General features: G+C 40.0%; 1 protein-coding gene across 1 annotated transcript in view; it reads right to left on the bottom strand.

The window, feature by feature from the left end:
- Window positions 1-24,828, bottom strand: part of LOC140952382 (GATOR1 complex protein DEPDC5-like) — a 32,251-nt gene that overhangs the window by 6,923 nt on the left and 500 nt on the right. Inside the window, exons 2-13 of the mRNA XM_073401802.1 lie at window positions 23,031-23,241; window positions 15,985-16,242; window positions 14,545-14,679; window positions 12,941-13,189; window positions 11,622-11,935; window positions 9,555-9,642; window positions 7,991-8,292; window positions 5,918-6,408; window positions 4,408-4,495; window positions 3,123-3,334; window positions 2,212-2,350; window positions 207-398 (exon numbers count right to left, since the gene is read on the bottom strand). Of these exons, the coding sequence (XP_073257903.1) occupies window positions 207-398; window positions 2,212-2,350; window positions 3,123-3,334; window positions 4,408-4,495; window positions 5,918-6,408; window positions 7,991-8,292; window positions 9,555-9,642; window positions 11,622-11,935; window positions 12,941-13,189; window positions 14,545-14,679; window positions 15,985-16,242; window positions 23,031-23,241 (2,679 nt within the window). The remainder of the gene's footprint in view (window positions 1-206; window positions 399-2,211; window positions 2,351-3,122; window positions 3,335-4,407; window positions 4,496-5,917; window positions 6,409-7,990; window positions 8,293-9,554; window positions 9,643-11,621; window positions 11,936-12,940; window positions 13,190-14,544; window positions 14,680-15,984; window positions 16,243-23,030; window positions 23,242-24,828) is intronic.

Below are 24,828 nucleotides of genomic sequence, written 5' to 3'. Positions count from 1 at the left end.
GCGCGCGTGAACTAGCGTCATTTTGGCGAGAAAACGTGACAGCTGTCGTCTTTCTACTACGAGTTTTAGCGAGAATATCGAAGTGACAGAAACACGTTAACGGCTAGTGAGTTATATCAAGCTCAGTAAAGGGATAAAGCAATTCTACAGAAACTGTGTTCAGTCACCTAAAAGCTATGTACAGAGTGCGCGCTTACTCTAAGTACCTTGGGTGTCTGAGGAACCTTCTGAGATGGAAATCTTTTTACTCGATTGAGAATCTCAAGAAACTTCAAAAATCCTTCCATAAGGTTTTCCTCTTGCTGCGCTTTTGTCTTTTTCTTTTCTCCCGTTCCCACACTCGATTTACGCTGAGTAAAGGGCAGCAGCAGGAAACGAGCCTTCCAGTAATTCAGAGACTAAAAAGAAAAAAAAAACCCGTTTAATTTACAGCAAATGCAAAATTTGTCCGAGGACCTTTGTCCATGGTTAGGTAGAATTTTTTTCACTCGAGGTCGAGAATTATTATAGTTTTTATAGTGAAAGGAGCAGTGTCAAGAAATTTATAACAATTTAAACTGTGGTGGCTTCCACCAAAAAGAGTAAAACATCAAAACAACCACTCACAACATTCAATGAAGGTATAAATAACACAAACAAAATACAAAGACGGCACGGGTTGACAAACTTGAAGACGATTGAAACGGATTGCAATTGTAGTTTCCGTTTTTCGCACGCTCTTTTTTTCACTGCTTACCCGGTTTCTTCTCTAGTCTGCACTAACCGAGAGCCTGGCACAGGTTATAGTAGTTTTCGAAAACTAGTTTGCCTAAGAGTTTTCAAAAATCATTTTTGTTGTCGCGTTCGTCAGAACGCATCCTAATCTGGTGTTCCTGTGGCACTAAGGAAGAAATTTTCGAGCTATAACGGGCGACTGCAAATAAGCCTCCCCTATTAATATTATCAGGGACACCTCGGCTGGGAAACTGGTAGGACTACCTTTGACTCGATTTCGTTTCCGTAATTTTTCCGTAAGTGACCAATGCGTATCCGTAATCAATGATTACCTCTATAATCATAACTATAACAAAATTCTTAAGTCTGATTGGCTATCAACTGCCCTGATTTCAGCCTTAACAGGACATTTAAATAGGACAGTACGCGTCATGCCTAAGTAATTGGACAGTACGCGCCATGACGCGCGCGCTTAAATGGCTTTTTTTGTTTCACTGCTAGCAAAAAAACCCCGGAATTTCTTGTCCTTTGATTAAAAAAAGAGCCTCGTATATCACAAATTTTGTTAAAGTTATGATTAATTGGTAACAGAACTTCGTGTCGTCCAATTCGGTCTGTAATCATACTCGTGATTAAACAAATCGGACTCCCGCTACGCGGTCGTCCGATTTTGTTAATCACTCGCATGATTACAGACCAAACTGGACTCCACTCAGTGCTGTTACCATTACTAATGGTTGACACGAAGCTGGGATTTTGTCGTCCACAAGCAATTGCGCAAATGCCATAGCGAATAAGAATGCGTAATTGGCGGTATTAAGGTGATGTTACATGAGACGACTCGCAACGACGATTTTTAGCGCAACACAGCTATGCAATGTTGGAACAATCTTGTAACTATTCGAAAGAATGTTGCAAAAATGTTGCAACGCTGTGTTGCGCTAAAAATCGTCGTTGCGAATCGTCTCGTGTAACATCACCCTTAGGGTAAATTTCCACTGTCGCGTAATTTACACGTGTTCACGCACGTAAATTTTACGCGCGTGAATAAAATAGAGGCAAGATAAGAGATGTTGTTTTCCCGTCAAATATGAATATGATATGGCGAAGGCATTGTTCGATTGGCTAATCGTGTTACAGTATGACGTCAAAGCAAAGTATCGGGGGATTTCTAAAAAGTTCTCGGGCATGAAGTTTTCTCACCCGAGCGTTCCCTTAACCAACCAAAAATCCACGCGCGTTTGTATTCGTTGAATAAACCAATCAAATCGCTCTATTTCCGTTCGTTCGTTGTTTCTGTTTTGTTTGCGCGTTTTCATTTCAAGGTCACACGAAAATCGCTGAAACAAAATGAATCAGACAGTCGCGACACAGCCCCTTCAATTCTGCAGCCAAATGACTTGAAGCAAAACAATCGGACAGTTACACCTTGAAAAGAGTACATATTACTGTAAAAGTTTCAGCTCCCTCTGTCAGTAACACAAGGAGGGAATTTACCTCCATAAGTTCGTTAAATTCCTGGTCTCCGCAAATGTGTTGGTCCAAGTAATTCCAATTATAACTGTCCATTTCCTCGTGAATGAAAACTGCCTCATTTGGTTCAAATGCTTTCCTTTCCGGCATGCAAAGACGGTAACTAAAGACGAACGAAATAATACTTGTGTTCATAATCAAGCGCGCAAGTATAGTACATTGACAAACTCAAGGGACGAGAGAAAAAGGGACATTGTTCTGTAAGTTGCGGTATTCTGGCTGCTCTCCAGACACCTCACTAGGGACCTTGAGATCCGATGACGGCGACAGCAACGAGAACGTCAAAAAAGCAATAGGTTTTTGGCCTGTTTACATAGACGTGGGGGATCCAGATAGGTGAGGTAACCCGCTCAGGTGGGGTAAAAAAACTAACTCGCGTTTACATGCGATATTACAACTCAGCCACACAGGGGTTCACTTTCTCAAGGTTATTGAATAGTCGCTAAGCACGTAAACAACAATAACAACAAAATGGCGGGAAAATGACGTGCTTTGACGGTTAAAGCTCTTATACTCTCACCGATGCTCTTGCTGTGGCTTTCTATTGTCGCTTTAAATGACATGAAGCCTCCGACCGGCTAGGCAGGTCACCCAACCTTGAAACATTTACATGGCAAAAATTGACCGAGACTAAGAGAGTTACCCGGTCTGGCAGACAAAAGAAAATCTTGCAGAACGATATCACTTAATAAAACTGACGCCCGTGACTTAACACAAGATAGCTAAGAAAAAACAAAGTCCACTTTTGTAATCGGTATCATCAATTCAACACCTGTGTAATTCAGTTCGCTGCAACACAACGTAACGCCTCCGTAAAAAATTTGACAAGCTACATGATTGGCAGGTATCTGAATATTGGTCTTCCTGTACCTTACCAGTAGGTTTTGGGATCCGACGCCTGTTGATGACGTGGCCTGTACTTGGTCACCGTCACTTCCGGTGACGTCAGACAGAGTTTGTGCGAGTTGCGACCAATATTTAGGAAAAACTCTTTATTATTTGACTCCTCGGCTGGAATAGCAGCTATAGACTGGTGACGATCTAAAGTTAGTGCTTTGGACTTTTCCGGTGGAACTAACTGAAATCCCTAAGGAGAAACCAATAGCTGTCAAATACCGTAAATCCTCTATTAAGCCCCGACTCTCAAATAAGCCCCCCTTCCCTCCCCTAATTAATTTTCACCAAAAAATGAGAGACTATATTAATCAATCACGAGTGTAAAACTTCCTGTGGACTGATCCGAGATGGTTTATTTACCAACTTGAAGTTCGGATTTGTTTCTGATCCTTGGCTGCATGACGTCCAGCCTCATGTACTTGACCTTTTCCACTTTGTATTCTAGTTCTTTGTGGAGAACTGATACCATCGTCTTTGCTAAATTAAATAAGCTCCCCACGTCTCTATCTAGGCCACTCAGATGGGTTTTTAAATAAGCCCCCCGGGAGGCTTATCACAGGATTACGGTAAGATGATTTAAGTACAAAGCAATACCAAGCAATACAAGTACAATATTTCACAGTTTCTGATTGGTTAGACCACCCCCAGCTCTTTATAGCCAGCTGGCACCTAGTTGCCAGTACAATCGAACTTCCATGTGTGGTTACCTCCTCTAAGCAACCACCTACGCAAACACCAATTTTTTTTTTGCAGTTGGATCCTCTCGTAAACGACCACCAACTGTAAGCGACCGCGACCAATTTTCGGGGCTGACGATTCTTAAATAATTTTATACTGTTGAACCCAGTTTTGTAAGCGACCCCTTCACGCATGATCTGTTACTTAGAGTACACGAATAACTTTTAACAACAACAAGGAACTTCACATATCAAAACCTAGAAATTGCATGCAATATGTTATCTTATCTACCATCGAGTAGATGTGTCGGACCTCTTAAGAGACCCCCTGTGGATCGATTCTTGTTTTCGACCACCTAAGGTAAGCGACCACTAAGTCTTCGCATTTTGGGCGGCGACCTACGGTAGGTTCGACTGTAGTGTTTTTCTACCCTTAAAAATAGTATCATTATACCTTTCTAGGAAACTGCCTACCTACCCCTCCCCTAAGCCTACATTAACACTTACTTCTCGCTTAGGGGAGGGGTAGGTGGGCAGTTTCCCTGAAACGTATAGTGATCCTAAAAATATTGGTCAAGACAAATACCTTTTGAATCCGTTGCGATACAAGTTCTATAAAAATCATTTCTGCGCTCAAACGCCTTCGTGAGCCATGATCATCTTCTTCTTGTGTACTGAAGATAAATGTAATAAAATTTACACTTCAGTGGTTGTATGCTTCAGCCAAAAAATCGACTGTAACGCAATACATATAAATCGTTTTCACATGACGTCACGGTGGCCATATTGAAGTAGAAAATAAAGAAATGGTGGCCATGTTTGTTAGTCAAATTCGCAGCCGTTTTTTGTGTCGTCATGCAACGCCCCTCCCCACAAACAAAAGTCAGGTGGCCGGAAGTGCGTTGCGTGACGACAGAAAGAAGGCTGCGAAGGAGTCTTCCATGTTAGTGTACCAATAAAATCCTGCGACAATAGGCCCTTGGCAGCTAGCCATTCACGTGGTACAAAACCGCCATGCTGGAGAGCAAAAGTCGCACTAGGATAAGACAAACAAAGGAAATTACTATTCAAAATTATGCCTTTTGTACGTAAGCATTTTGTTTGTCTTTTCCCAGTGCGACGGGGCCGTGCGACGGTTGCTCTCAAGCACGGCGGTTTTGTACCACGTGAATGGCTAGCTGCAAAGGGCCCACAACCTCGTTCCCAGGGTCCTCTCCCTCGCTCCACAGTGACGGGTGGGAAAGGAACGAGGGAACGAGGTTGAGGGGCCCATTGAACTCTTTTGTCCTGTAAAAAGACCCTAAAAGAAGACCTTAATGCACCAGATATGTCTTCTCCAGTCCAAATAACCTCTGGCTTGAGCAAGAGAGAATTTTGAGGTAGAAAGGTAATCTCAGGGCGTTGGCCGGGATATGTGAATTTCACCAAGGTTATTTTTAGTTAGAGGTTGTAATTTAACGAAGTCTAATTCCTGGGACGTCCTCAAATTTCAATCGATTGTTTGAAACGTTATCAAGTCCACGCGCGACTGCCTCAAAGCAAAAAATTCAGAATATTGTTGGGGCGACTAGTGAATTCTCTATTGACAAAACTGAACAGAAGTTTGCAGACCTCTCCGGAAACCAACTTCCAATTAATTCCAAACGTTCAATTGGTCTGAAAATAACTTTGGTGAAATTCACCAAACGCAAGGGCTAAATTGGGCGTTTCCCTCTCTGTGCCATTATTCTCTCTGGCCTTGAGAGAGGCTTTAACAGAAAACCTTAAATAAGAATGACCGAGACCAGGTTTTATGAGCCCGCGAGACTGAGCACTCCAGTCAAACCCTTGTCGTTGTTATCTAAGGTCTTCCGTTTTAACAGCTGGCTCGCTGCCGTCCCCCATTTTTTTATTCATTCCAAACGATTCCAAGAGGCATCGTGGTCGAATATCATATCCATTTTTTTACTCGTTAGAACATGGCAAATAGACACATACACACAAATGAACAACCTGGACTGCAAAAAGATTGCTACAGATCCCTTCTTGCGTGACAATAATGGCACAAGACGTCTTAGCCAATCACAAGCCTCGCAATTCTAAACCATGATACTCACCTGTCCTGTTTTCCCCAATCGGAATTTTTTTTGTCCTCCGTGAAATCTTCGTCTTCTTCAATATAAACTGTGTAGTTATACTCAAGGTAATTGGTGTCGAGGGTCTTCTTACTCGGGCTAAAATCGGTTGTCAGGGGCAACAACGCGGGGCAAGACACGGACTTCCAGTCTACACTTGTTTTGACAGCTGCTGTCCAGTCATGCTCGACAGGCGCTTCTACCTTACGGTACAGGTTGATCCGGGGTACCGTTCGCCTCCGGGGTGTGGTGTTCTGTGAGCCTTGTGCCTGGTTTGCTATGGGGGTGAAATGCCCTTGTTGCCGAGAGGGTGCTTCAGGAGAAAAGGGCGTGTCCTCATCTATATCACTACCTTCACTTGACATCAATTCGTCGAACGGTTCTCGTTCTTCTGAAAGGCTCTGGGAAGCTTCGGAGAACTCTCGCTTCCGTGCTGCCACGACCGCTAGGACTGCTTCTTCTACATTGCGCGACTGGAAAAAAATAAACAAACAAACAAAAAATGCGATTGTGTATAGTCTGAATAGTATTAAAGGCAATTTCTGCGGAATGAATTGTGAATTAAACAATTATTATTATTATTAAACAAGAATTGTTATATTCCTAGACTTAAACTCAACTAAACAGGGACTGTCATTGGTTGATTTTTGGTCACATGGCCTTGACTAAAATCAACTGTATCTCGATCGTGATACATTTGAGCAATTGTACTCCGCTCGGGATATATTACAGCACGTGATCAAAGCAAGGTGGAAAGTGGCGTGACAGAAGGTGGGAAAAACAGCGTGTTTTCACTTTCGGGGATGAACGCAACAAGGGGTTCACAACACAAACATGAAGCCTCAAGCTAAAAAGGAACGATTTTCAAGGTTATCCCTGAAGAGAAACAGCAGCTAGTGGAGGAAAAATACAGATAATATAAGGAAAGCACTATGAAATTCATTCATTCAGTGGTTTTGAGTATTAAATTTGTGTTCTTATAGGAACCGAGTAGACAGTTTTGATTCGCTGCGGTTATTCTTTTGTCGCTGTTGAAGTGAAAGTCTAGAAATATAACAAAACACTCAATGTCAGGTCCCTTGGGAAACCAGTTAGTTTTGTTTCCCCCCGAGTCCTGATGTTTCCCGAGACGAAGTCGAGCTCGGAAAAAAAAAATCAACTGTTTCCCTTGGGATCTGACGTTAAGTGTATATTATTACACATTTCATCAGCAAGCACTAACCATGATAATCCCCCTTCATCTAAAATCTCTTCAGAGTTCACTACATGCTCAGTCTGTAGCAGGTGATCAATGGCGGTCAGACGACAGGAAACAGTTTTAACGCTTAAGAATAGACTTAGGCCCCGTCCACACTAATGCGTTTTCGTTGTCATCGAAAACGCATCGATCGATTCGCATTTACACTACCCTTTTGATGCGTTTTCGTCTGTTCACACTAAAACGTTCGAAAACGATAGAATTGTACGTTGGGCAAGCTACAAACACACGCGCCTACGATATTTTCGTTCATCGTTTTCATTAGATGCGTTTTCGACCTTCCACATTGAAACGATACGTTTTCGTTTTGATCTACTTTTAAGAGCGTTTTAATATCGATGTGTTTTCGAATAAAGCGCTCAGCATATTAGTGAGGACAGAAACACATCGAAATATATGCGTTTTTCGTACTAAAACGCGCAAAAACGATGGAATTTCCTGTTGTGACGTAAGTTAAACTCTATGCAAGCTGCAAACACTCGCCCTGCGATATTTTCGGTCATCGTTTCCATTTTGATGCGTTTTCGACCATTTTCGACCGTCCCCACAAATACGCTGCGTTGTCGTTTTGATCCACTGTTAAGAGCGTTTTTAGATCGATGTGTTTTCGATGAAAACGCTCAGCGCATTAGTGAGGACAGAAACACACCGAAATGCAAGCGTAGTCAAACAAAAACGTATTAGCATGGACGGCGCTTTATTTCTGAGAGTAAAATTGATACGAAGAGTCGTTTTAGCTCTTCATAAAGAGAACAAAAAAGCGTGCCAAAGCCCTTTAAAGGTTTAAGAATAGTTACCTTTTGTAGCTTCACTTCTGCATCGTTCGAATCCGTTGACAGCTTATGATAGTGTGGATGCAGGATCTCTCCGTCGGGTCCCGTGGGAAAAACATGTGACCACCGATGCCTGTTGCAGGTCCAATTACAGGGGATCTCATTTGGTTTGAAAGGATTTATTAGAGTCCTCTGGGGATGAGTCTGCGCAGCGGTGTCAATCACAGACAGATCCGCGCCCGCGCTGCCAACCGCAAACCGCCGAGGAACTGGACGAATGATTTCATGCTGTGTTCCATTTGTGATAACGTTTTCAGATAACGAAGCTGAAAAACAATGAGAAAATCACGGCCTTGAATTGAGGTCCTCTTGAAATGTTTGAATCGCTAACATAAAATACAAACAGCAGAGCTGCAAACAATAGTGGGTCATCAAGTCAAAGGGTCTGGAAGGGTATCTTCCTTCGGGATCCGAGATTTGGCCGAAACACAGTGCGGGATTCGGGAAAACGAAAAAATTCTTGACGGGATACGAGATTCGACCGATACTCGAAAGGCGGGATTCGCCGAAATCTTGGCACGGGATGGGGTATTGGGAAAGAAAGCAGTATTCGGGGTAGAGATTTCAGAAGTTCGGGATGCGGGATTGTCGTGAAAAAGGTGCGGGAATACGGGATCAGGGACCCCCTCCCCCTTTCAGACCCCAAAGTTAATGTCCCATTAATAAAATGGTACGTTTCTGGGAAACTGCCCACCTACCCCTCCCCTAAGCCAACATTTTGCCCTACGTGAGAAGTAAGTGTTAATGTCTGTTTAGGGAGGGGTAGGTGGGCTGTTTCCCAGAAACGTATAATGATCCAACAAAATCCACCCCGTGAGCAGAGCCTCCTTTTGTCTTTTTGAGCGAGGAGGAGAAAAGGAGGTTCTCCCTGAATCCAGTCAAGCAGAAGCCCGAACTTCTGGACTGACAATACAATCTTGTTTTCTCTCCTCAAATTTGTTTCCAAGTGCAAGCACCCATTTACTAGCTGATAAACCAATGGTCATAACTGAGCCCACTGTACCAACTGAACAGCAGAACACGCTCAGCGATATCGATTTCTGTTCTGCTCTCTGATTGCCGGCTCGTCTTCCCGAACAGCGCCTCGTGACCACACACATCGAGCCTAGTGGTCGCCTAACGGAACTCTTGCCTAGCCCTAGGCCTCATTATTCCGCGCGGCCAACTCGTTTCGGGTCACGTGGTCCAAGCGAAAATGTGCCCGTTCGCCTCGGTTACGTCACCGAAGTGAATTGACCGAGACGGGAAACCTGGGAAAACGCCGTACAGGGATGAGGCAAGCGAAACCCTAAAAAGAGGCAGGCCTTTAGAGCAAAACACGAATAGCAAAAATTAAAAGTACAGTATACAAGTTATAGCACAGCATAAGATGTTAGACATCTTTCCACTTTAGGTAATTTAATGTTGTTTTATTTTACTTTTGTGACGTATTATAATTGTTTTTGGAATAAACTATTGAAATAGTGCAATAAATAAAAAATCTGAATCTGATGTGGTTAGAGCGGAAAGATGTCTGATATTTACGTACCAAGAACGCCGTGAGTTGTGCACTCTACAGATGAAGAAAATATTCTGCTTCTGCTGTTTATGTCTTTGACGAAAGAAGCATCGCGTCTCTACAAATTGAGGGGAAAAGTCAATATTAGGAACTATTGCATGCTGCTCTGCGGCACCTACCCTTTTAAGACAGTAGCAGGTCATTTCAACCGAAAGACGATTCGCCGGACGACAACTTGCCCGCACTTAAGTCGACTCGCCCGATGTTTATTTGCCGTTCTTTAAGCTAGAAAAACGAAAAGGCACAAGAGTGAAAAGACAATTGGTCAACTACTTTTTCCAGTGAAAACTTCACACTGAACGTCTCAAATATCGACTTAGTAATCGTTGAGGAACCTGCAGACTTCATTCAGTAACTCGAATATGACTTGTCGAGATAGCGGGAACTTTTTCAGCAATCGCAGGAATGAAATCAAATTTCAACTCGAAGACATCACTGATAAGCCGTGTTGTAGTCTGTTCCGTGTTGTTTGTCATCGGGCGAATCGACTTACGTCCGGGCGAAGCGCCTTCGGGCGAATAGACTTACGGGAGAAACGACCACACTTCTTTGGGACAAGTAAGGGAGTGCCCCCAGGGCTCAAAAGCCCACAATTTCAGCGGTTTCCAAATTTAGGCCATAATTTATGCGAAAATGATAAGCAAACTTTACACGTTTATATCTAATAAACTATGAGACTTATCCCTTTACTTTGGGGATCGTTATAACAGATGGGTCCTTGCAAGTCAGCAAAAAGCTTTAGGGCCTTGTAAATGCGCGCGATTTCGAGCAAAACAAACATATAGAAATTATAGTTTTAGCTATTTATTGACGTTTGCCAGCGTTTAAGAGTCCTTCTCACGAAAAAAGCATTTCCTTAAAAATTCGTAGTTTTTTTCCCTTCAAATTTTTTCAGGGCCACAATTGATTAACTAACTACTCGGATTCTGAATTTCATGGTCATTGAAAAACTGTGACATTATCTTCTATAAGCCCAAACTTGAGTAAACATTGAAGATTTTTAGCGTTTTGGCTGAGTTTGTGCTTTGGGAGTTGTCTATTGTTCCTAGTCTGTCATGATACAGCATTCTTGTTCAGCACGCGTGCAATGACCGCGCTTGGCTGACTTACGAATGCTCACCGAGATATGATAATTTTGGTACAGTGAGACAGGCCATTGCGTGATACATAGAGGTTTAACTCACAATTTTTAATCAATTCTCGTGCTTCTTGTGCCTTTGCAAACAAAATCAAGAGGTGCTACACGCTAAATCTACTTACTATTAAAAAAATATCATTTTTTTATAGGTTTAATGCAAGCCAATAATTAAACCAACTCGTGACGGGAATCCCGTCTATTTTCTCATACTAAATTATCATATCTCGGTTAGCATTTGGAAGTCAGCCAAGCGTGGTCATTGCACGCGTGCTGAACAAGAATGCTGTATAATGAATTGAATTGGGTCTTTGCGATTTTGGTGAAACTCTGTTCAGCGCAAGGCACTAATGCGCACTATGTGTGGCCGAGAGATTTTCACGAAAAAGTGCCGGCAACAGCAGATTTTCGACTCAGACCTCAAAGGGGCGTGGCACTATAACCACGTGACATTTACTCCGATTGCCAAAAATTTAATGTTATATTGTAGATTGATCTATATGTTATCCATTCTATGTGTTAGACTTACGATAAAAGTAAAGGTGGTGATACCAGAGAGCTTCAAAGTAGGATGTTACCCCCCCAAAAAACTGGGTCGAGTCACCTTAACGGGGTAGGGTCAAATTAAGGTGCAAAATGCTTGTAAACTACATTCTACTACATGTATACCTTTAATCCGCTATAAATCAACCTTTTTGCAGTTAATTAACAACCTTACAACCGCAATTCAATGCAACTGAACAACGTAACAGTAAACGAAACCAAAAAACACTGACTTCTTTCAGTTCCTTGTTATGAAAAGGGCTTGTGATTTGTCTCGAAGAGAAAAATCTACCGTTCGCGCTTCGCGCTCGTGAAAAAATTTAAGCTCGACTTGTAGGCAAGTCTAACTTATTACTTACTGTTAACATAGTGGAAGAAGATGATGAAGCTGACACAAGTAAATCTTCGTACGAGGAGATTCCCTTGGGAGATATAAACTTGTGAGACGTGATTTCATCTTTGGAAACCGACTTGGCCATTCGTTGCATCTCCATGGCGCTTCTTATTCGTCTGAAGCCCGAGCCTCGAGGAGGAAAACCTTTCAATGCAAAGTGGCTTGCAGCGGAAGGATTCCTGAAGACTTTGGCGTCGTATTCATCATAGTCAACCAAATCAGGCAGCTGGCTATCGGCTACTTCTATCTTGCAGTGATCAGTAAAACTAGTGTAGACTCCTGACAAAAAAATCATTAAAAAAATCATAGTCTCATCGTAAATACTCGAATTAGCACCCTACAACAAAAATCAAATAAGAGTCCCCTCCATTGGAACGCCCACGCCCACCCCACCCTGCCCCACAGAAAAGAAGAAAGAAAAATCACTAAATATATGGTATAGGGATTGCAATACCAGTACACAGAAAACCTTACAGAAAACAGGACTTTGAGAACAACTACACATGAATGTGCGTTTGTTATTAAAATATGCTCTTGTTTACTGCCACAGCTTTGTGTTTACTTGAAATATAAACAACATATCAAAGTCATTTGCCAAAGCAGCTTAGTGCCAATGCAGACAGCTTTTTAAAGTAAAGAAACTTGAAATCACAAGGAGAAAAAAAAAACTTATACTTATCAACTATTTTGATTACCCTAATACATGTTAGCTCTCCACCTTGAAAAAAATGTACTTATTAAACTTATCATCTTTATGACGTTCTCGTTGCCTTTGCCGCCGTAGTTACTTTGCAACGACTTTTAAGTCACAAAATCAACGCATTAATTACCTGCAACTAAACAAGAGGTAATTAGGGACAGACCATTAGAAAAGTTATGGGGGGGGGAGGGGAATTTTCGAGCTGCAGGAATTTTTTTTCGTTATCAAATATCTTGTATGAATTTTTTTAGGCCATAGCACGAATATTTTTTAGGATTAATAGGCGTGCATGAATTTTTTTTTTCATTTAATTTTCCCTTGCGCGAATATTTTTTTTTGTGCTTCGCCCGCGCCCTCCCCCCCCATAAGTTTTCTAATGGTCCGTCCCTTAAGGGTTTCTGGTGGAGAACAATACAAGCCTTGATCATATTTCCGATCAATTTAAGTTTCTGGGAAACTGCCCACCTACCCCTCCCCTAAGCCAGCGTTAACACTTACTTCTCACTTAGGGCAAAATGTTGGCTTAGGGGAGGGGTAGATGGGCAGTTTCCCAGAAACTTTAATTATTCATCCCATATTTCTACCTTTTTCATTGCCCCCACACCTCCCCAGAGAGCTCAACACAACATCTGGAACTTTAATACGTGGAACAAAATTCTCTTTCTTGTTTCTTCTCTCTGGAGATGTGTAAAAACCATGGTTCATCCAATGAGGTATGTTGTAATCATCTCCCAAGTTAGCATCCCCCTGACTTAACACCTTGCTGATATATTTCAGGAGAGGGACAGTGTGAAGAGGCTGTTCAGCAAGGCATACAAGATCAATGGATACACCTATTAAAATAACAAGGCAAAGAGGGAATGAGGTCTCAAGAGTGACCAACATCAGTTTTCTCCAAACATTATCAATACATAATGACAAGACAGCACCGGATCCAGGCCTTGAAATAAGGTGGGGGGGGGGAGGTATAGTCTCATAAAAAATTTTTTCGGCCTTTTGGGCCTCAGTTTGGTCTAAAAATAAGGAGGGGGCAGGGCCCCCGGTCCCCTCCCCTGGATCTGCCACTGCAAGAAAAGGTATTGAGATGTTAAAAAATGATCACCACAGTGTCACCTATGCGAAAACAATTGCTTTGATCTTTAAACAAACTCTGAATCAGTATGGAGAGTTTGTACGGGGATAGTAGGTCTTTACATCCCTAATTTTATCTTAATTTTGTGAGAGACCTCTTTACTAGGGGGTACTATACATAATTTATACGGGGAGGTTTTCTGCCCTAAGATCAAACACCTGACCATTTTATATACCATTTTTGACAGGAAAATTAAAGCCAGCCCTTTTGTATACCTTACATTAGAAAATGGTACCCCTCTCTAACCTACTTTTAAATATCAATAAATCACCAAAGCAAGAAGTTTTCTTGTCCTTTTCATTTAGGTTTAATATTATTAACATCATAATAAAGACAAAAGAAGGATCTTTTCAAACAATTTGAATTTGAATAAAAGGACCTCTTACATACAGTCTAACCTCCCCTTACGGACACCTCTATAATATGGACACCTCTCTATTACAGACACCTCTCCTTATGGGCAGCTCTCTATTATGGACAGTTTGTTTGGTCCCAGAAATGCCAAAAATCACACGTTTCCTATCTCTATAATAGCGACACCTCTGTAAAGCGGACACTTGGTTCTGTCCCTTTAGTATCCATATTAAAGAGATTTGACTGAACTTAAATGATAGATTTTCCTACCCTTTCATATACTGGTATTCTTCAACTTGTGAATTCCCTTGCCTCTAATATGTCTGAGCAGAAGCTAGAAAAAGGTACCCCTCTGTGTATAGGCCATTTTAAGGAGTACCCCAGTGCTTGAACCCCACTCCTGTTTAATGGATATTTTCTCCATGTACTCCTGGGTCCTCAGGAAAGAGCAATTATGAACTAAAGCTACTCGTAACACCCTCTAAAGTTTAACATTCAAAATTATAAGGGAACAAAAAGCATAAGCCACGCAATGTCCATTGTTTGTGGTTTAACAAGACTTCTTTCAGTCTATTTAATTTACCACTGTCATTCAAGAAATCTTTCTTTACAACATTATTATTATTAAAGTAAACAAAAAGCACAGGCCACGCAAAGACTTTTGTTTGTGGTTTTGCAGGCTTTTTTATCTAGTCATCTTACCACTGTCCAGTAATCTTTGTTTTGTGATGCTGGTCATTTCTCGATCAACTTCAAACATTCCTGAGCCAGGTGCTACAATGATGGTTGTCTGACCAGTGCGTTCAAAATTACGATCAATATGGTGTCTTGCAAATGCTGTGAAAATAGTCAATAGATATTTAACAACTATTCCTCGAACCCGAATGGACTCTGAGTCAATTGTCCATGAGACCGAAGGCCGAATGGGCTATTGACTCTAGGGCCATGAGGGCAAGAGGAATAAATTGTTTTAGTAAAATCCAACTAGTTGGTCAAACATATTGAGACAAAACAACTTTAGCTAGTTAAAGCTAGACTTTAATCCTCTTTTGCCGCCAAAAAGCTGGCGCTTTTCGCCACTAGTGGGCTATAACATATAGCCTAGTAGTAGCTCAACCAATCAGAATGCAGCATTGATAATAGACCACTAGATGGATTTTACTAAAAAGTGATATTGACCAGGCACGGGTTCAAGATGGCTGGATAATAGCCAAGATCTTTACAGTCAAGCTAGGTCAAGCTACCCCCAGAGTTTCCATTAATGAAGTCATTATTCATAAGTTGAATCTGTTGTTAGTTGTAGATTTCAGATCCATCTCTGCATTCTTGAATTCACATGGAGGTGGTCACAAAAATTTCTACTGGCTCTGTTTCTTAAATGTCCTTGAAGCAATTTTATCCATTCAAAGACCAGATACAGAGAAGTTCTCATAAAATATTCACTGCTAATTACGCATGCAGGAATGTCCATTTGAATTTGACACTAGTTATGGGAACAACTAACGGATTCAGTTTTCAAATAACCAATTCATTAATAGAATCTTGGAGGGAGGGGGGGTACACTTGACCTGCCATGACTGTAATGCGCTTTTATGGACCAACACAAAGTTGAGGTTAATATCCAGCTATCTTGACTGAAAATAATATTGGTCAATAAAGGATTTGATAACATACACCAAACAGATATCTTTTTATTGCAAGACCAAGATGGGAAATCTCGAATGGGCAAGATGGCCCATTTTTCCTATTTAGATAGCCAATCAGAACACAGGATTTGCTTCATCTTGCCCACATGGGGATTCAGCCATATAATAATTAATCACTACCTGTTGTGTTTCCTGATTGCTTACGCTGTATCCGTGCGTGGTCCCTTACAGTTAGTACCATCAGTTTAAACATCTTTTTTGTCTGAAATAAACTCATATGGGCCAGCCTCAATGGTTCTCAATGTTCCCTTCTTAGCTTATTGTAAAAATATTTGCTTACACTATATTTTATGTTTTTCTCTTATCTTCAATTACATATAGTTATTTATGCAAAGAAAAAAATTGATTGAAGAAATAATATCATCCTTTCTTCCCAGTGTTCAATAATATTGTGTTTTCCATTGAAACAAAAACCAGTCTCATTAATAGTGCTTACCATTCATTGTCAAATTAATTGCCTCCAAAAAATTGCCTTCAAATGAACTTGAATTGGTGCCTTTTATTTTTGTGCCTTCAAGCGTGTCGCAGCAGTTAGTGATAATGGGGTACTGATTAAAACACTTCTTTAATGTCACTAATACGGGTATCCAATCTTCACGCCTCTCTTTCAAGGCCACCACTTGATAAAAGTCTTCATAAAATCTCCCATATGGATCCTGCTGAATGCATGCTGCATTATCCGCAGAAAAATCAGCTGAAAATTAAGGTGGAGTAATTAATGTTGCTATCATCAGATGTTGCTTGGTTATCTTTGATGCTGCCCTGTTTATTTGGTTAAGAATTGCAGTTTCTCTTTAATTTTTGATGTAACTTAATGACAAACAGTTACTGGTAGTTCAAATCCCAGGGTGGGGACTCAGAATTAACACCCATTCAATTTAATTGGGACTCGTTCAATATAATTGGGACTAATTGCTGTTAGCTGTTATTGCCTGTTATCAGCCATTAGAGCCAATCAGGATCAAGATTATCTTTGGCTAAGAGCTAGTCTAATGTTATCAGATAACAAACCCATTAGATCCAATGGCAAGCTTGTTAGTGAATAACGGGATAACAGCTAATAATACTTCAACCATTATACCCAATCACAAGTTTGTTAGAGAATAACGGGATAATATGCTACATTCCACAAGTGTGAATTTGACCCGTGAGGTAAAAGTCTATTTCATGACAAGTCGGTGCATCATTCTCGAGTACATACTGGAAGGTTGCACGCATATATGCACATTTGATCCATTAGCTGCCGTGAACTCATCTAAAACTCGTTTTGGTTTATTTATCATGTTTTTGAAAAACGTCAAAATTTGTTTCGTTTTCAAATAACCGATAGGCTTTTTAACCCAGCACCTACGAAACAGTGGAATGTTCAAGAATAGAACAAGAAAATCAGAAAATTACTTTATGATCTTTGAAGAAGCGTAGCTCATAACAAGCATGCAACTATCCAACGATCTCTCGATAATAGGTCAGTGATACAATAGTTGTGAATAATAGGAAACAGAACAAAATTATAATCAACACTGCCCAGAGGAAGTTTATCAGTTATCTTGTGACAATTGCTGACATTCCAGCCCATTCCTGCACGCAAATTTCTTAGACAGTACACTAACACATTTATTTTCTTAGGTTAAAAAGATCTTTACACTTCCCTTTATTTCACTTTGATTTAACGATGAAATCTGTTTAGAACAAACGAACGCGTCCAAATATCGGCATCGGGTCACACCGATGCCGATCAATTGGGCACCGATTTTTTCCGATTCCGTTGAATGTCGGAATCGGCAACGGGTCTCAAGTCTTTATCGGGCCAATTAACAAAGGTCATCAAAAATATCTGGCAGCTTAAATAACCCGTCACAAAAGCAAAAGCAAAAGCGTGAATGTTGTTTCTCGATGCACAAAGACACCAGATACAGTGTTTCTTCTTATTATTAACATTATCTTTCTTATAAATGTGTCTTGTTTGAACCGAAATTTAACGTCACAGGTTCGAACATTTGTTTGTATTTACCTATTACAGAGTATGACCAGAAAATATTAAATTTGTGTATCAAAATGGGCACGAGAAGAAACAGCAAGTCATTCAACAACGCTGAAGAGCATCTTTTGAGTGACAGACGGCGCAATGTACATTGCAAGTGTACGATCTCAAAATGAAAATTTTAAAATAGCTTGGGCCCGTGCTAACCGGAACCCAAAACGCATGATGAAAGAAATCTTTAAAGGAATAACCAGTTTAGGACTTTAAGCGAAAAAAATACAAAGAAGTCAGAACATCCACGACCAAAATGCAAATGTTGTTACCATGTTGTGTTCTTTAACTGCTTAAATTGCCACAGGAGAGAAGAGGACATCGTCTGACAGTCAGGCTGCAAGTTGTTTATTGGTTGCATACGAACTAAAAAAAGTGACTGATGGAGGCGCTCAACTGGTTTTCTCTTTCTCGATTCTCTAACTTACCGGATGTATGCACAGTTTGCTTTAGTTGAACACTCCGGTAAAAAAGGTTCTGCTTTTCGTCAAAAAGTCAGCCACCTTGAGTCAAGCGCAAATTTTCCTAAGCGCTGAGAATCGAAAGCAATTTCACGTGGCACCATGCTCAATCTCACAGAACAGCTAAGTCGCTAAGCCATTCTCTCTTTGTATGAAACTTCGTTCCGTGTTTTCCGTGACTCACGAGTATGGGAATCTTTCAGTTCTTTTTGCTAATTCCCTGGAGACAATCTGAGGCCGCAATCTAATTGGTCGGTATTTTTTGCCGCAGATCGCATTGCACCTTGCGTTTAGGATCGTTGAATGAAAGTCGCAAATTTTCGTAAAAGTTTATCCCGTGGTTTTATATTATCCATGGGTTTGCTCTCGCTCCGCCCGCTAGGAAACCCGTTGAGGTCTACTTGTAACAAGTCTATGCGTCCAGTTGTGTTTCGAGAAAGTGAGTTATGTTTTTGGATTGCATTGTTAGAAAGTATCGAGTAAAGAACACACTACTCAGTATGGTGTTTCGTTTGCTATGTATCAAATAGGAACAGTGGTGTTTTGCGTCGTAATATTTAAATCCTTTTAATTTTCATAGAATAAATTTTATGGAGCGGCGTGGTGTCTGCGATTGACTGAAGGAAATACCTCTGCAAAACGTCGAAAATCACGTGTAGGCACGCATCAAATCAACAAACTAGAAACACAACATGGAACATATAATATTGTTATTTGTTATGGAGTAGGAAAAAGGTACAGTCGATACAAATTACTTTGGAGTGAAACGACTCTTTTGGTTTCGTGACACGCTTCATTTTATGTATCAGATAAAATAATATGACGATGACACTTATGAACATCGGAATGTCAACTGGCTCCGATTGAATCGGCAAAGTTTTATCGTAATCGGACGTAAAATGTATTAACTTTATACAGGAAAATTTTGAAAGACCAGAAAGGTTTTACTCTGACACGTCTTGAGAAACCTTTTGTTTGACCATTATTCGGCGATCGATCAGATTTCTAGGGCACATTTTTACGCGCCCTAAAAAGTTGTTAGAAGAAAGTAGCGAGTATATGTTATTTAGTCATACAGCGGCGAGAACGCAAAGAGAGCGTTACAATCTAATGGCATACGAGCGACTGCAGGCATCTCATGACATGTCGACTTTGAGATAACTATCAACGGCTTTGAATTCTTTCCATGTGCGAGAAAACAAAAAGTATGCAGACAGGACCAAAGCGGGAATATGTTATGGCGATAATGGCCGATAATCAAGGCACCATCAATTGTGATGAATGGTGAACAAATCTACTCTTTTTGCTGAACATTTTCTGACAGAGAGAAACGGAATTTTTCAGTGGCCTCAAAAAAAGGACTGGGATAAAGTAGCGCCAGAATTCATATTCTGTCGCAATGTAGAGGTCATTGACGATAGTAAGAGTGTGCAAGTGAAAAACTTGACATCAATAAAAAGCAAATTTCGCGCTTTTTGTCGCAAATATTTTGGCGAAGAAAGCACGTAAGTTAGGCTAAGACGTGTATCTATTCTCTGTATTTGGAGTATTTTTGGCGTTTTCTGCGTGCATGTTGCGGAACTGAAGAAGACGCATAGGGCCGGTTAAAAATGAGCCGGTGTTGTAAGTAGCTGAATCTGTCCAGCCCGAATACGTATGAAATGTTCTTTACCATAGTTAAAGTCAGGCATGCACACTTATTTCTAGATTTATTTATCCATTAATAAAGGATTGTCGAGATTCATCGTGGTTGTAACCCAGCTTAACCCGAGACAGTTGTACCTCCGATTTATGATTTTGTTAGCCCGGCATAGCATTATTTGAAAGACTCTGCAAAATATGTTGGCACTTCAATTTTTACCCTTGGTTTATTGAAGTGTTTTTTCTTTTGTTTGTGGGTATGGCAATCTGACAATAATTTTTGTTGCAAGTTTTTAGAAAATTTTGAGGTGCTAAAATCGCAAAGTGGACCTAGAACAATTATGTATAATGCTTTTTGTACCTATATTAATTTACACACTGATTCACGATAAGTCACGGTTTTACTTCCATTAGAATGCTTAATGACTACACGTTTTAATCAATGTGATCTATCGTAGCATATTTCACGCGAATAAAACATTTGATATGAAAAGTTGTTAAAATTCGCGATTGCAGGAGAACAGAGATAAGCCAAAAAATGTTGCCCGCTTGACATTTCAAGCCTGAGTCACGGTTTTCTTATTGTCAGCAAATTCCATGCTCGGAAAAATAAAGTCTAAAATAATATGTAGTATAAAAAAAAAGTAGTATAATATGTAGTATACTTAAATCATGCTTACTTGAATAAAACAATGTATATACAAAATTGATTAAATGCAAGAATACGGGAATATCAAATAGTGAAGAGAGTACAGCCGGAAAATGTTGATTAGCCGGTTGTTAAAGTTAACGAGAGCAGAAAGAGATTGTGTGCGTACCGACTCTCCCACGTAAGACGTCCTTTCATGTGAACATGGAGAATTCCTAGGGAAATCTTTTGCTCTGGGGCAAGTCCGAAAATGAGAGTAGAAAGCGTGGTCCTCGATATTTTTACTTCCGAAAGGTGTCGTAAACGAAAGTCACTTCCGGAATTAAGAGAGACGAGAAAAAAGGCCATTGCTGGACGCGAAAGGATACATACACATCATAATACTTTTTGTGATATATTCTTCTAGATGAAAATGAAGTAACACCTGAGGTAAGCGTTTTATATTATTTTGGGGGGGCATTATAATATGTCGATTCTTAAGAGAACTTTTCGTAAGAAACTTTGAGTTTTCTACTGCACCTTCGAACAGGCTTCTGTTTCCATCACATCGATTTTACACCAGTGGACGTGACGAGAATCAAAGTTGGCGCAAAGGTACCGACTTTGGCGCCAAAACGGAAAACAAAAGTAATTGTTTAATATGAATGGGAAAATGAAAGGGTTTTGTGACAAGCATGACTGAAATACAGAGTGCGTTTGTTTTGTAATACCGTTTAAAATGTTCAACAAAAAGAGTAGATTTGTTCACCATTCATCACAATTGATGGTGCCTTGATTATCGGCCATTATCGCCATAACATATTCCCGCTTTGGTCCTGTCTGCATACTTTTTGTTTTCTCGCACATGGAAAGAATTCAAAGCCGTTGATAGTTATCTCAAAGTCGACATGTCATGAGATGCCTGCAGTCGCTCGTATGCCATTAGATTGTAACGCTCTCTTTGCGTTCAGTCAAGTCCCGCCGCCGTATGACTAAATAACTTATACTCGCTACTTTCTTCTAACAACTTTTTAGGGCGCGTAAAAATGTGCCCTTTAAATCTGATCGATCGCCGAATAATGGTCAAACAAAAGGTTTCTCAAAACGTGTCAGAGTAAAACCTTTCTGGCCTTTCAAAATTTTTCTGTATAAAAGTTAATACATTTTACGTATAAATATGTCTCAAAAAGTGATGCTCTTAGTGCAAAATGAAAAACGGAAACGGCGGTTTTTCCTTAGGTGACGTCAAGTTTGCCTTTCTTTTTATTCTAAACAGACTTCATCGTTAAATCAAGGTGAAATAAAGGGAAGTGTAAAGATCGTTTTAACTTAAGAAAGTAAATGTGTGAGTGTACTGTCTAAGAAATTTGCGTGCAGGAATGGGCTGGAATGTCAGCAATTGTCACTTGATAACTGATAAACTTCCTCTGGGCAGTGTTGATTTGTTCGGTTTCCTATTCACAACTATTGTATCACTGACCTATTATCGAGAGATCGTTGGATAGTTGCATGCTTGTTATGAGCTACGCTTCTTCAAAGATCATAAAGTAATTTTCTTGTTCTATTCTTGAACATTCCACTGTTTCGTAGGTGCTGGGTTAAAAAGCCTATCGGTTATTTGAAAACGGTAAAATCTTGACGTTTTTCAAAAACATGATAAATAAACCAAAACGAGTTTTAGATGAGTTCACGGCAGCTAATGGATCAAATGTGCATATATGCGTGCAACCTTCCAGTATGTACTCGAGAATAATGCACCGACTTGTCATGAAATAGATTTTTACCTCACGGGTCAAATTCACACTTGTGGAATGTAGCTTATTATCCCGTTATTCTCTAACAAACTTGTGATTGGGTATAATGGTTGAAGTATTATTAGCTGTTATCCCGTTATTCACTAACAAGCTTGCCATTGGATCTAATGGGTTTGTTATCTGATAACATTAGACTAGCTCTTAGCCAAAGATAATCTTGATCCTGATTGGCTGTAATAGCTGATAACAGGCAATAACAGCTAACAGCAATTAGTCCCAATTATATTGAACGAGTCCCAATTAAATTGAACGGGTGTTAATTGTACATCATGACTGTAATTTACCCATTGAATTCAATACTTAACACAAGTGCGCATTGGATATGAGTTGGTTATAATCATCTCATATCCAACAAGCGCGAGTGGAATAATTGTTTTATTATATAAAAAACACCCACAAAATATAGAGAATTCTTCCCAACAACTCATTTTCAGCTTGTTTTTATTTTCAAGCAGACCATATCATATTTGGAGAGCATGGTATAATGGCTCATAAACCATGATGGCTATAAGCCAATTAGAGCTCTAGAATTGCATTATCCAATGATTCAGTTTTTAATAATGCAAATTACAATAAAGTTCAGATATACAGCTGTAACAACCACTTTAATTGCTTGAAAAACCATGCTTTTATTAGAGTATAAAACACAGTGCTAAAGCTGTCATGCCATCTGCCAATAGTTTGTTTTGAAAATGAGAAAGTTTAGGAAGTGGTTAGAGCGCTCAAGAAGTAGGGGGAAATGTTCAACTATGTCTTGTGTTTCTCCATACACGCCCTTGTTTCTCGCGTCTCTCGACACTCTTGTGCATGCATGCACTCCCCACACTAAATCTGAAGAAAAAGAGAGACTGCTCGCAGTCTACAAAGGTTAGGACCAAAGCCCTTTTAGCAGACTGGTACACCTACCTATGGACTGTGCATTGTAGAATGTTCTTGAGAACAGAATGATAGTGACATCATGGATAGCTTTGATCTCCTTCCACTTGGTAAACAGTTCATAAAGAAATCCATTAATGGTTTTCTCAAAGAAAAGGTCTCCATTGAAATCAAAGTCCCACATTTCTTTACTCATTTGAATGAGTAGAAACACTTTGGCAGTGCATGATCGGAAGACTACCTGAAATAAGAGGAAGAAAGAAATGTTAAAAGCTGTTTCACAATAATCTTGAAACTTGAGATGTTTTTGTCAATTTAAAAAATTCACCTTATTTGAATGTCAAAGCATTTCAAGGCTCTAAATAATTTCTGGAGAGTCTCCAGGCACGATGACTGGCCAAGATTTTTATTCATTTGAGTTCTGTCACGTATCGTTTCTGGCCAGTCAAAATTTAAAAAAATAAATTAACTCTTAAAACAAAGGCCTATGAACCAAAACTGGGGTAAAAAATTTCCAGAACTTAAAAAGGCATTGCTTTACTAAAAAAGTGAAAATAATTATAATTTTGTTACTGGGAGTGCTTGAACCCTGATGTTTGTTTTAATGCAAGAATTGTAAACAACAGTTCATTTCATCCAGGATTTCAGATCAAAATTCCACATTAAACAGCAACAAGCTACATACTGATAACAACTGAAACAACTGAACAGCATGAAATTTTAATTTATTTCATTTTCAATGCGATCAAATGTGAATGGTCAACATGACTGTCAAGACGAAAAGTTGACCGGTCAACTCCCCAATCAGTTAAGACATTGTCTGTTGACTGGTCATTACTTTGAGCCCTGTATTTGGCACAAAAGTACTAACTGAGGACACTATCTTTACACCTTTGACTGGAGACAGGACGACCATTTTATGTGATCATCTGAGCCACATGACAGTCTGGCCATTTGCAGGGCAAAGGGTACAGTGTCATTTCACAGTTATTTTTAGACTGTGAGTATTGATGCAGCCCCAGGGGTCGAACCCGTGGCATCTCGACCTGCAGTCAAGTCCTCTTTGGTCTGAGCTAGCTAGTCCTGCCACAGAATTTAAATGCCATCTAATATTGAAACCTGTACTAGGAGGATAGTAGAGTATTTTCTGAGAGTGTCTGCTTCATGCAGGTTTCTTCGCATATTAAGTTTTCACCCAATGTTACCCAATATCAATTCTCTTAACAGTATCTATAAACAATAAAGACAAAATAATAAAATGACCACAAATAGAGAATACTTTGATATTTTAACAAATTCTCTCAACAAATCCTTTAGTAAATGTATGAAGACCAGTCTGGAGAATTTGTGGGTAATTTTTCCCTAAACTTTAGCTCAGCAGATAAAGGACCATTCATGGCTGGTAAGGCAAAGAATATGCCCCAGTGGTGCACTTTCCTGGGGGAGAGGAGGGGGTAGTGGAGAGACTGACATGGCCCTACCCTAGGAGGAGCTAAGTTCTTTGAAACATGATTACCTCATTCAGAGACCTCTTTTACCCAAATTGGCCGCTGATATCTTTAGACAACAATTTAAAATGAATTTAATCCCAACAATTTTACTCCGTATTCACTGCTCTCTTTCACAATGCATGACGAATAAAAAGAAAAGTTGTTTATACTTTAACACTCTTCCATATATTCATTCATTTCCTTGATTGGATAGGATCACAACTTGCATATTTTTTAAAACAACTTATTTAATTTCAGTAAACCTTCAAGCATTTGCAGGCGGTAAGAAATCTTGCTTCAGGTGGTAAATTTTACCGGTCACTGCCTGATAAGGAAAA

This window comes from Porites lutea, chromosome 11, assembly GCF_958299795.1.
Source record: "Porites lutea chromosome 11, jaPorLute2.1, whole genome shotgun sequence".
Classification (NCBI taxonomy): domain Eukaryota; kingdom Metazoa; phylum Cnidaria; class Anthozoa; order Scleractinia; family Poritidae; genus Porites; species Porites lutea.
The sequence above is the reverse complement of the archived record's forward strand: the minus strand, read 5'-3'. Positions and strand labels throughout refer to the sequence as shown.